The sequence below is a fragment of the Papaver somniferum genome, chromosome 8 (assembly GCF_003573695.1).
Source record: "Papaver somniferum cultivar HN1 chromosome 8, ASM357369v1, whole genome shotgun sequence".
NCBI lineage: Eukaryota > Viridiplantae > Streptophyta > Magnoliopsida > Ranunculales > Papaveraceae > Papaver > Papaver somniferum.
Genome location: NC_039365.1, coordinates 99355499 through 99368796, shown reverse-complemented (window position 1 = coordinate 99368796; position 13298 = coordinate 99355499). Strand labels below are relative to the sequence as shown.

General features: G+C 36.5%; 1 protein-coding gene and 1 long non-coding RNA gene across 2 annotated transcripts; one reads left to right on the top strand and one right to left on the bottom strand.

Annotated features, from left to right (window-relative positions):
* Nucleotides 1-1844: 1844 nt before the first annotated feature.
* Nucleotides 1845-2300, top strand: LOC113305833. Its single transcript, XM_026554830.1, has one exon. The coding sequence runs from the start codon at nucleotides 1845-1847 to the stop codon at nucleotides 2298-2300; it is 456 nt and encodes a 151-aa protein (XP_026410615.1).
* Nucleotides 2301-5416: 3116 nt separating this feature from the next.
* On the bottom strand, nucleotides 5417-8107 carry LOC113301926. The gene is made up of 2 exons (XR_003336542.1): nucleotides 7666-8107; nucleotides 5417-5858 (listed from the first exon to the last, which is right to left on the bottom strand). It is a non-coding gene; the product is annotated as an uncharacterized LOC113301926 (long non-coding RNA).
* Between the last annotated feature and the right edge of the window lie 5191 nt (nucleotides 8108-13298).

The window sequence follows — 13298 nt, the reverse complement described above, 5'->3', positions numbered from 1 at the left end:
TAAATATGCGTAACCGTATACTGGCGTGAGGATCATGTCCGAGATTTTCTGCTGGGATTGGATTTATGCGTACCGTTCGCATACTGGCGAAACCCAAACTCAGTCCGGTTATTTCAAGTATGCGTACCCGTTTGCATACTTGAAGGTTAAATTTCTAAAATCGGTTGTGTACATGAACTAATACATTTATATAATAAGGAATGCAATCTTTGCAAACCGTGGATATAATGTTCATGAATTGATTCGAGTGAATCAAACCGATTTTGCTTCAATTGTGTTCTTGTATTCTATGAGAATATAACAATTGAAAAACTCTTTAACTAGTTTCATTTGAGTCATTTGAGCTAGTTATGATTAAGATGAACAAGAGAGTGTTCATATGGCTAACTTCGGTTAACTATTGTTGAGCCAACTTGGTGTATACTTTTGGGTACGGTTGTTCAAACCTAAATGAAGGTACATTCATTTGTATATAACAACCTAAGTTCGATCTAACGGTTGCTTGGGTTTAATCGGGTTTTCATCTAACAATGAATATTGAATGCTTTGGTACCAAGGTAACTTAGATTGCGAACCCTGATTTGAAAACTATATAAAGGAGAACTCTAGCAACTGGGAAACCTATTCCCTATACATCCTGTGTGATACTAGTCACATAAGCTAGAGTTGATTCTCCTTTAACCTTAGATTTTCATGAAACTCTGTAGGTTAACGACTTGAAGACTTCATTGGAATTGTGAAGCCAGACCCAACTATTTTCTCTATAGTTGCGTGTTCTGATCTTGCCCGATTCTATTGTTTGAGTACTATCTTCTCTAAGATTTGCTCGAGATTTATTCTCTGATAGGCAAGATAAAAACTAGTCACAAACACCTTCGTTTCATCGTTTGTGATTCCACAATATCTTGTTTCGCTTCCATACGATTAAGATTATTATGAGGTGATTGATAATACTAGGCTGTTCTTCGGGAATATAAATCCGGTTTATCAATTGGTTCCTATGCACCTTGTTTTATCAAAACACAGAACAAAACTCATAGGTATTTCTGTGATAGACAAATTTATCTATTCCAATAGACTTCTCTGTGTGAGACAGATTTGTTTATCAAGTCTTCGACTTTGGGTCGTAGCAACTCTTAGTTGTGGCTGAGATCATCTAAGGGAATCAAGTGCGTAGAATCCTGCTGGGGTTCAGAGACGTAAGGAGCGCAAATATACCTTGATCACTGTGATATTGATTAGCGATCAACTACATTCCAGTACGAAGTTCATTGGTTTAGGCTAGTGTCTGTAGCGGCTTAATACATTGTAGTGTTCAAAGCTGGACTAGGTCCCAGGGTTTTTCTGCATTTGCGATTTTCTCGTTAACAAAACTTCTGGTGTCTGTGTTATTTATTTTACGCATAATATTTTGTTATATAATAGAAATATCACAGGTTGTGCATTAAGATAAATTAATTAAATAATCCATCCTTTGGTTGTTGGTATAAATTGATTGACACTTGAACACTGGTCTTTGGTAACGTTCAAGTTATTTATCTTATTCGATCGAGCTCGCAAATTCTTATTTGTTTGATTGCGGATTGAATTGAGAAATAGAGATATCGCTCTTTAATATACTTTTCTATAGACTGAGTCTGACTGTCTAGTTGATTCTCTTGAAAGTATATTGGAGTAAGTCCTCTCATATTGCCAAACGAATTGTTGGGTGTGGTTGTTAGACCCCCGATTTTTCAAAAGTGTCTCCTTCTTTTGATAATTTGCAGTTCAGGAGTATAGATAGTACTCAACAATGTTGGTTATAGAGAGTTTTTGATGAAGAGGAGGTGGTGAAGGCTATTAAGATGTGTGGAGCTAATAAGGCACTAGGTCCTGATGGGTATAATCTGGAGTTCTATAAGGCTTGTTGGAGTATATTGAAGGAGGATGTTATGTATGCTATCAATGAGTTTTATGTTAAAGGAAGACTGGATTGGAGGTTGAACATGTCTTTCTTAAAAGTTATCCCAATGAAAGAAGACTCAGCAAAAGTTAAGGATTTCATGCCTTTAAGTTTAATAAGTAGCTTTTATAACATTTTATCTAAATTGCTAGATGAACTACTTAAGGTGGTGATTCCTGGGTTGATTTCTAATGCTCAAGGTGCTTTTGTTAAGGATAAGCAGATTCTAGATGGCATCTTAATTGCCAATGAGTGTGTAGATAGCAGATTGAGACAAAAACTTCCTGGTATTATGTGCAAGATAGATATGGAGAAAGCCTTTGAAAATGTCAGATGGCCATATCTATGCTCATACTAAGAAAAAATGGTTTTGTATAAAAATAGATTCAGTGGGTGTTACTGGGGATCAGTTCTCAATTCTGGTTAATGGGGGAAGTTACTAATAGGGTAAAGCCTTCAAAAGGAATCAGAAAGGGTGACCCTTTGTCACCCTTTATTTTTCTTCTGGTGGTAAAAGTACTCTCTATTTTGTTGAATCAAGTTGTGGCTCAAGGAAGAATAGGTGGATTTCAGATGGTGGAGAATGGGAAATTTATTTCATATTTGCAATTTACAGATGATACAATCATTCTAGTCAATGCTTCTAAAGTAGAGTTAAGAAGACTGCTGGTAATTCTCTGCATGTTTGAAGTGTTAACTGGTTTAAAACTTAATTTGAATAAAAGCTCTATGACCAGTATTGGAGATGATGACATGATTCAGGAATTGGCTTGTGAACTAGGATATAAGATTGAGTGTTCACGATTCACTTATTAAGGAATGCCAATTGGAGCTGTTAGGAGGTCTGCAGTCATATGGAAGATCATTATTCAAAGGATGCAAAAGAAACTAACACCTTGGAAGAGAAAATACTTAAACAAAGATGGTAGGATTTTGCTGATAAGAAGTTCCTTGGAAAGTTTGGCCACTTATTTTATGTCTTTGCATTATATGCCTGCTTCAGTGGAGAAGGGATTGAATACAATTATGAGGAAGTTCTTATGGGGGGAAGAGGAGGAGAAGGAGAAGATGAGTTGGGTATCTTGGAAGAAGATTAGCAAATCAAAAAACAAAGGTGGATTGGGCATAAGGAGTCTAAGGCTAGTTAACAGGTCTTTATTGGCTAAATAGCATGGAAGGTATTGTAATGAGAAGACAACTTTGCGGAGACGTATTTTGTATGAAAAATCTAAGGCAGAAGAGAATTTTATTTTGTCAATGCAGGTTAAAGAATCGGTTGGCAGAAGTATGTGGTATGATATTCTAAAAGCTAATGCAGATTTTTTTGAAACTGTGAACATCCAGGTGAAAGAAGGAAGTTAATTAAGTTTTGGCACGACTGGTGGTTGGAGAAAAAATCTTTCAAGGAGAAGTATCCAAGGCTCTATAAGATAAGCCGACAAAAGTTTGATTCGGTGGCGATGATGAAGAACAATGATTGGGTTTTCAGTTTTACAAGAGAGCTCCAGCTGAAAGGATCGATCTTCTGGAGATTAAATATGACTTAAGGAACGTGCACTTGTTCAAGGTGAAGATGATGTTTTAGAAGGGGACTGTACAACTAAGAACATTTATAAAATACTGACAGATGTTGATCCAGATTGGGAGTGCTCAAATATCCTGTCCAGCAAGTCTGCTCCGCCGAAAGTTTTATTCTTATTTTGGGATTATATGTATAATTCTATTGCCACTATGGCTATGCTGCAACACAGAGGTGTAGTGGTTCATTCTAACTTGTGTTTGTTATGCAATAGTTCAGTGAAGATTATCGAGCCTTTATTTATACATTGCAGCCGGGCAACATGCATATGTGACGTATTTATATCTACTTTAAAAGTACAGTGGGTTATGCCCTATGAGTTTAAGGAGCTGATAATGGGGTGGAGGTTGAGAAGTAGTTCAGCTATGAGGAATTAAGTTTGGCACCTGATGCCATTCGCTATTTACTGGGAATTTTGGAATGAGAGGAACAAGAGGGTGCATGGTGGAAGATTAAAATCTCATCTGGTGTATGCGGTGAAGTTGAGTATTACATTGTGGAGTTCAAACACTGACGCTTTTAAGAACTATGTTGTAAACCAGATTCTTAGTCGTTGGGATGATCTTATGCCAATGTAATTTTAGTTTTCTTTGGTCTGTGATCTTCTGATCACTGTATATATTTTGTACATACTCTTTTTTTCTTAATATATCGTTCCTTTTCAATTTTTTTATATATTCGAAGGGACCTAAAAAAAGCTAAAAAAAGTTACTATTTTATAAATTTAACATGTTGGTCCCGACTCGGGGCCAGAAAAATTTATTAATTTATCGCGGATTAAATCAGAGGGGTTCTACTGTATTGTGAAAGGCTAATCATCAACAAGCTCGATTACTAAATACTGTAACTAGATAGAACGGGACAACAACCAATTATAAAATATTGCATCAGTTTCAAAAAGATAGACTATGTGTAATTTGTACACGAAAGAAGCTCATCTTTTCCAAACGGAGATGAAACATAGTAAGAAGGCCTCGAATATATGGTCAAGGTCAATATTCCTAAACCACCCATCCGAATTGAGCAGTTAAGCACCGTAATTCTGAAATGCAAGCTTCTTTAGTTGGATTGACAGCCAACGTAATATTCTTTGCATTGTACTTGGCCCATGGGATGGGACTAATTTTTCCTGCTCTGTGTCTACCGTGCTATGATAAATGCTATAATTTCGTACGATCCTAGTAAACCTGAATTCCTCGTAACTTTTCTTTATGGTTCTATTTACCTTGAAGAGAAGTTACAACAATGAAATTACATAAACCAAATTGGTGAACAGGCTAATCTTCCATGGGTTCTCATCGGCGATTTCAATATTACCATGTTTTCCCATGAAAAGTCTACCTTCTCTACCCACCACTGAAGAAATTCCTATTATCCAACAAATAATTGATAGATCCGACTTATCTGACTTAGGTTTCGTGGGATCTCAATTCACTTGGTCTAATAGGCAGTCTGGCAATGAACAATATTCGAGGCAGACTGGATAGGGCTTTTGTGACGGATCAGAGAATATTCGATCTGAACGGGTCGGGTAACGGTTCACTTGGTAAGCTCCGACTCCCTGAAACGCCACTCAAGTTAAAAATTATTATACTTATTGATAAAACCCCTATCTCAGTGGGTAACAATAGTTTCTTACCGAACAACAAACTTGAGATCCTGCTGAACAGAAATCTCATTGGTCTCAAGGTTAGAGTTCTATGAGCATATGTCCCATACCATAATACTCATAAAATTCCACAAGAGTTCCAATTTCCAAACAGATGGCCAGTTGCCAAAATTAACAGAGGCCAATTGTCCAAAATTAACAGATGGCCAATTGCCAAACTACACAGAGGGCCAATTGCCCAAAATAACAGACGGTCAATTGCCAAAATAAACAGAGGGCCAATTTCCCAAAATAACAGACGGCCAATTCACAAAATAAACGGCCAATTGCCAAAATAAACAGAGGGTCAATTTCCCAAAATAACAGGCGGCCAATTGCCAAAATAAACAGAGGGCCAATTGCCAAAAATAACAGACGACCACTTGCCGGAAACCAAGAAACGACCAGTTACCGATTCCAACAATTTATATGGCCGGTTGTCGAAAATGGAGATGGCCAGTTGCCAACTCTATTAATTTACACGGCCATTGCCAAAAATGAGATATGATAACAATCATCTCTCACTGGGTAGTATGAAGAGCAATACTGCAACTACCTCTTGCCAACGACACATACTATCAAGGTTGCAGCCGTTTCTGAATAAATGGTCTGAACTTCCAAGCAGTAACCAAATCTTTCCAACGATATGAACAACATTGTGGAGTTGTGCTGAACAGCATAACGGCTGCCTACGTATCCACGACCGTAATTCGTCAAACATTTACATTTTGCAAATTTCATAAATCCAACACAACTGATACAATGAAGTCAAATAAATTTAACATACTTCAAGCATTTAAAGATATCAAAACTATTCATACTATAAGTAAAATTATAGAGGTGCACAAGTGGAAGTTCATGCCAACAATATAGCATAATTTAAGACCTACAATTGAAATTCCCAGTGCACTTATTGGTATATATAATAGTCATCAACATCCAACGAGTATATAAGGTATGTACTCACTCTATCATCGACTCTAGGAAATGTGTATATCTTTTTATACATCTTTTCATAAACATATCTTAGAAGTCCAACTCCTACCAAATCTAAGAACGGTGTTGTTCAAAGCAAGTCCACATAAAAGATGTGATCAATTAGTAACATCTGTGCATGTCATAAAACAAGGTTACACAAATTTGAGAATTTAAATTGCAACTTCCTTTCTACCGATAAAAGTAAAATAGAACCAAAATCTTTTTACAAGATTTAGCTTATCACCACTACCAATATCGCACATATTATATCTCTAAGTACTCACTACTGTTGCATATATTCCCATTTTCCTATAATGTAACTTCACGTACGTAACGACATTTCTCAGTATATTTAATAACAACCAGACAGATGTAATTCTACAAATTCAAACGGTAAGGAATATGAGATTGTTTTGTGGATTTAAAACCAGAATTTAGTGAGAAACAATTCCTTATTATTCCTTATAAAAAGAAATCATAAAAAGTAAAGGTGGTACCATAAGAGGTGAAAAGCTTAATAAAAAAATATGAGACCTCGTGTGATTCCATGGAAAAGGTGACATCCATGTAGCGATTTCATTTTACCATTGGACTATTCCAAACAAATGCTGCACCATATGCGTGTACATGTATAATATGGATTCTAAGTGATCTAGTACACCAAAATGAAGTACCACTTGCCAAAAAAATCTTGTCATAATATAATTCAAATCTTAATGGAAACTCTAAGAGGGTCAGAAATACAGCCTAACAAAGTCTGGCGAACTAATTGTCATGTAAATATGTCCACAACCACTTCATGTGCAATCAACTAGCTATTGTGATCAGTCGTCTCTTAATCTACCTCTATTTCAGGCTACCTTAAATTTTAACATCACAATTTTGGCCTAATCAACCAATTTCTACCTTTCCGTACAGGACATAGCAATTTCCTTGTCCCTCCCAAATATATGCAAATTGATAGCCGACAAAGGAATAATAAATAATTAGCTATCAGAAGCTAGTAAAACTGTAAACAAACATGTATCCTAGAGAAAAGAAAACACTTGCTACAGGTCTCAAGGGATTACTCCAAACTCGTCAAAATGGTCTTTAGTCTGTGCTTGGTAATTTGGTAGACCAAATTCATTTACACAATACAAACTTCACTCCCTTATCACCATTCAACAAAATACGTCAACAAAAGAAGTTACATATTTAGTTTGACTATCAAAGCCAAATTTGAACTCAACTCTTTTAAAATTTTAGAATATGGAAACGACTAGTGCCGAGAAGGGAAGCGAACAACCCATATATGCAGGTAATAATAGTGATATATGCAAGTAGCAATAATGGTCACCAGTAGAAAGATTAAAGCCATACTATGGTTCCATGCAAGCTTGCTTTTCTTAATTAACTTAATGTCTGATCAATTCCAGACTAAAATAGAATCACAGTTAGATAATACCTTAAATAAGCCCTATCACTCATACCACTACTGAAACACATAAGAAAAAGAAGGCAAACAAGGATTCTTACCCCTTCTTCTCTCCTTTCAGCCTTTTTGTCAAACATTTGATGGGCTGTAATTTTTGCTTGAGAAGGGGACCTTGTTGTGAAGTTTTGGCTCACTTCTATAGCTAGCTTTCTTGACCTGAAATGTCGAGTCCGAGCATAACCCAACTATTCCATACAAAATGTTATCAAACTCATACTAAGACCTTGTCCTTGTCTTTAACTTCTGAAATTTCTCGCCTTTACTATGCAGATGAGAACACTAAAAGGCTAATTCATCTCAAAAGACAGAAAACAAAAATGAGAAAGAAGGGTTGTTAAGGACCCAAAAATAAATGAAGAGTCACCCCCCTTTGTTCAGAAATCCAGAATAAGAAGATTTAAATTCCCTTTCCTCATCCTGAATTCAAAATCAACACATGCATCAAATGAGATTGAACGAACACCCCTTTTTCAACTCAGTTTCAGAGGGTGACAATCACAGAGAGACCAACCACCGAAAGGTACAGTAGTTGTGGGCTACACAAAACCAAACCATAACCATGAACCGAAACCGAAATCGCTGATTTTAAACTGAACCGAACCGGAACCGATTGCTAACGGTATTGTCATGGTTTTCAGTTTCAGAAAACCGACAGTTTAGGTTTCGGTTAAGGTTTATACTAAAAATTGAACCGAAAACTGATGGTTTAACCGACAATTCTACACCATAGGATTTGAGAGAACAATAGGTGTTGATTGAGTTATATTACCCTAACCCTAAGAAGCGTAAGAGTTTAAAAGACTGTCCTCAGTTCTCTTCTTCTGTTCCTCCTCTTTCTCCTTCGAGCACCAGTGATACCACCACTCTAAAATACCAAAACTAGTAACCTACTAGTTTACCACCACCTTATTTTCTTACGTTTTTGCTTCTTTTTCATCCTAGAATCAACTAATTAAACACAAATGGACATGCATGATTTTAATCAGCACCTCCGGTAAGTGAAACTTTGATTATTAATGGTTTTCTTTGTTTATTTTCTGATTTCTTAACATTGGGTTTTGATTAAGTGGTGATGGTTCTAAGGTTAGTTAATAGATTGTTTCGGTGGTTTACCTTTATTCTTCAAAGTTTTGATTTTTATTTATTAGATTTGTTAACTACCCCTTTTTTCTCTAAATCTATACAACTCAAATAATTGTTTCAATCTTGTATTTTGAATCTCTGTAAATTATTTCATTCTAGATTTTTTTTTGATGAAATATATTTATATTGATCGATTTGAGTAGAAATTGCTGAATTGAAGAAGCTTAAAAGAAGAAGGGGAAGTGAGCAACTGGCTCTAATTTGAATTATGGTAATTTGATTGATGATATTGCTGGAAGCGCGGAGTTATATATGATATGTTTGCTGTTGTTGCTAAGTAACAAGCTCCATGTCTCAAATTTGGATTGTGGAGATTTGAATGAAGATACAAAGGTAATTTTTATTGATTTTAATTTATGTAGAAATGCTTTTATGTTTAGTTTCATTTTATGATCGTTTATTAGTGTAAGTTTTTGTTGTTATTGATTTTAGTGTATGAATGGCTGGTACAAACACATCTTGAACTATATCATCGTAAATTTGCTTATTTTATGTTGTATTATCATGTATTGGGAATCATTTGCTTGTTGTCTCTGCTCATCCATTGAATTCTAGGAAATGAACTTATGAAGCCTGCAACCTTGAGCTTTGTGTTTTATTTTTGAATTTAGTGTTGCTAAATATCGTGCTTTAAATCAAGTCTTATGTCTGTTGTAGTGCGACCACCTCGACCTTCACTTCCACCTGATACACAACCAGCAACAGAGGATACACAAGAAAATACAGTCAGAGCTAGGCTTTTTAATCTTGTATTTCAGCTTTTGATGTAAATGGCATCTTATAAACAAAGAGTTGAATACTGAGATTTTTTTTTTTTTAAGTTTTCAATAGTGACGGTTAACCAAAACCGACTGGTTTCAAACCGAAACCGATATGGAACCGAACCGAGTAAAAACCGAATCAGTTAATGGTTTCATTGGTTTCTAAAACTGGAAAACCGAGTACTTCGGTTTCGGTTTAGGTTTTGCCAATAACCGATGAAAACCGAACCATGTGCAACCCTCTGTACCCCAAATTCTTCTCTATGTCTCTTTTAATTTGGTTTTCAGACAAATTTACAAAGGTTCCCTTGACAGTCAACTAACATGTGTACATTATTAAAGCACCACAAAGGTTTGAACAAGGGCAGAATTTTCTTTCTAGTGCCAACGTTTATCATTGATGGAACCCCTAATGTTAATTAACGGGTTCAGTTAAACCTGAGAAAAAGTCTGACTCTCACAGCTTTAGTAATGGTTCGTGGATGAGTCACTATATTATCTCCAAAGTTTTTCATATTGATTCCATACATTTCAGACCATTTTCCAATAGTGAAAAATACTATAACCCCCTTTCTATATGGGTTCAACATATAGAAGCCCCATTAAAAAAAAATTTGAAGCATGCATAAAATTAAAGGAGACTAGACAGTTATTACACGAGGGACTTTTATACCCATTGCATAATTTAAAGTAATTTGATTTATGCACGGAGGGATAGCCTGGTCCCAAAATTTTGTTGAGAAATTTGCTGATTGGCTTCCGTCAGCCGCTTCATTTGCTAGACCGTCTGCTGCTTGATTTCCTTCTCGATATGTATGTTGGATATCGCAGAATGGGATGTGGCGCATTCTTTGCTTTATTTCTTCAATCATTTCTGAAATATACCATGGGGCTTCGGTTGGTGTCTTTATAAATCTCATGAGATTTTCTGAGTCTGTTTCTAAAAGCACTTTGTTTCACTGTCTATCCGTCGTCGTTCTGGTAGCTAGAAGTGTCGCCCACGTCTCAGCGGTGATTGCATCAGTTATTCCTAAAGGTTGTGCGATAGCCAGAACTCTAGACGCGCTTGAGTTCTCGCACATGATCCATACTCCTTCCATACCTGGGTGTCCTCTAGCTGCTCCGTTAGTGTTTATCTTGATCCAGTCTGATTCTGGTCAGGTCCAACCTATGTATATTGTTGTTGTTTTCCTGAAGATGCCTGAAGTTATCCTGGTTGGTTGTTCTCCCGGGAGAACTAGGGGGTGGGGGGGAGAGAGAAGTTTTTTGCCCATTCATATTCTTCTTGTTGTTGTATTGCTCTTGCAAGAATTTCTTGAGGTGAAGAGTTGACTTGTCTGAAGACGAGTTCGTTTATGGTTGTCTGTAGGGTCCAAAAAAGATAACAATAGGCCGTGATCGTAGCCGTATTGGCTGGGGTTTGAAGAATCTGAGCTATTGTTGTTTGTGTTGTAATTGTAATTGGGTGGTTGTTTCCGGTGCTTGATGTTGTTGCTATGAGATTGGTTAGACTATTCCAAGTGTCTATTGCTATTTGGCAGTGTATAAGCATGTGGTCTGTTGGTTCGGGTGTTGTTTAACATCTTGGACAAAGATTGGAGTTAGTGAGGTTGATATGGTTTAATAGAGAGAAGGTTGGAAGACCTTCGTTGATAGCTTTCCACAAGAAAAGCCAAATTTTCGGTGGACAAGGAAGCATCCACAGGAATTTGGTTGGTGGTAGGTGGATTTGTTGTGAACCTGTATCGTGTTGCATTAGACTATGGTATCCAGAAGCTGTTGTATATTTTCCGGATTTGGAAAGAGGCCAAACGATCTTGTCTGGGGTGTTTTTACTAGGGATATGTATGTTTATAATATGTTGGATTGGTGTTGATGGGGGGTTGAATAATTGATCGTGGTTCCAATTATGGGTGATAGGGTCAAGGATATCTCCCACGGTTTGAAGAGGGTAACATTGGGCGGGGTCAAGGTTTTGATAATGAGGTATCCAATTCGCATGGATAAGTGTTTCTAATCCGTTTCCTATTTGGTGAAAAATTTGTTGTTTAAGATAGGGAATAAGAGATGACATTTGTTTCCATTGTGGGATGGAAGTATTCGGTACTTGTATGGTACCTTGGAAAATAGGTTGATGATGGAGGTATTTCTCATTATATAGTTTGGTGCATATTGAGTTAGGTTTTTCATGTATGTTCCAGATTCGTTTCATGAACAAAGCCTTATTGTGGTGACTAATTTTTCTAATTCCTAGACCTCCTTGAGAAATTGGTTTGTTTAGCTTGATCCAACCTAAAGGATGAAATTTCCTAACAGAAGAATCATGGCCCCATAAGAAATTTCTGGCTATTCTATCTATTTGGTTGTGGATGTGAGAGGGCAAAAGTTGAGTTTGCATAAGGTGATTGGAAGTCGGAGTTAAAGAGGTTTTAATAAGTACTAACCTTCCTGCCGGCGTAAGACATTTTGTCATCCAACCTTGAGCTTTGCGAGCCAACCTTTGAAGTAGTGGTTCAAAAATATGCCGAGACGTTCTTCCCTGTTTGAAGTGAACTCCCAGATACATCGGTGGCGATGATGTGGTTGGCATGTTGAAGCATTGTTGTAGGCCAACCAATTTATGTGGATTTAGATGGGGGTGGTGTATGATTGTGGATTTTGCATTATTGATAATTTTCCCTGCCGAGGTACCGTAAGCTTGGAGAATCTTATGTATTTGGTAGTTACTATCTTGAGTTGCTTTGTAAGAGATTAGAAGGTCATCGACATACATTAAATGTAGTATCAGAGGAGCTTTTTGCGAAATGTGGAGCCCTCCTATCAGTTTTTTTGCCTCTAGGTTGCCCAGATTCGTTGATAAGATTTCTGCACATATAATGAAGATATGGGATGATATGGAATCCCCTTGTCTAATGCCTCTCGTTGGGGTGATGAATCCATGAGGTGTTCCATTGATGTTGACCGAATAGGAGACAGAGGAAATGCATAGCATGATATAGTCCACAAAAATGGGTGGGAAGCCCAGTTTAGTAAAGGCTGTCTTAATGAATCCCCAATCCAGGCTATCATAGGCTTTCTCAATATCTAACTTCATAGCTGTTTTTGGATCTTTGGTGTTTGTGGAGGTTCTTATGTGGTGGAATAGCTCTCCTGCAATTGAGAAGCCCCATTAAATGGATCATTCATTATTAACTCCATACTTTAGGAAAATGATATTGCTAGGCCCAAAAAATCAAATTTTCTTCAGATCTGGCCCATAATTAATTATCACGAATTTTAATAATGACAACACTACCCTTTAGTATATATACAAGAGGAATAACATAAGATATTTTCATATTTCTATTTTCTTTCTCTCTCTTATCTTTATCTCTCTCTCGGTTGTAGAAAAACAGTTTCTAGGGTTTCTAGATTCATTTTCCATCGTCTTCATCTAAATCTTCGACTGCAACAACAAAGATCGATTCATCTTCTCCTTCTATTCTTCTGTAATTTCAGTTATGTCACTCAATAGGTATTTTCATTTCGAAATTCATTTTCTTTATCCATTTCTTACAGAAACATGTTCTACAATTCCAAATTGATTTAGAGCAGAGACAATTGATTTTGTTTTTCAGCTGGATTAAATTTAGGTTTGAACCGATTAATTCAATGTTTCTTCTATTTTTCATAGCATGATTTTAATGCTGCTGTTGTACCAATTTGTTCCTCGTTTATTCTCTGAAATAAGAAATATCCAAAGATTCGAACGAGTATTCTCATCGATAGCG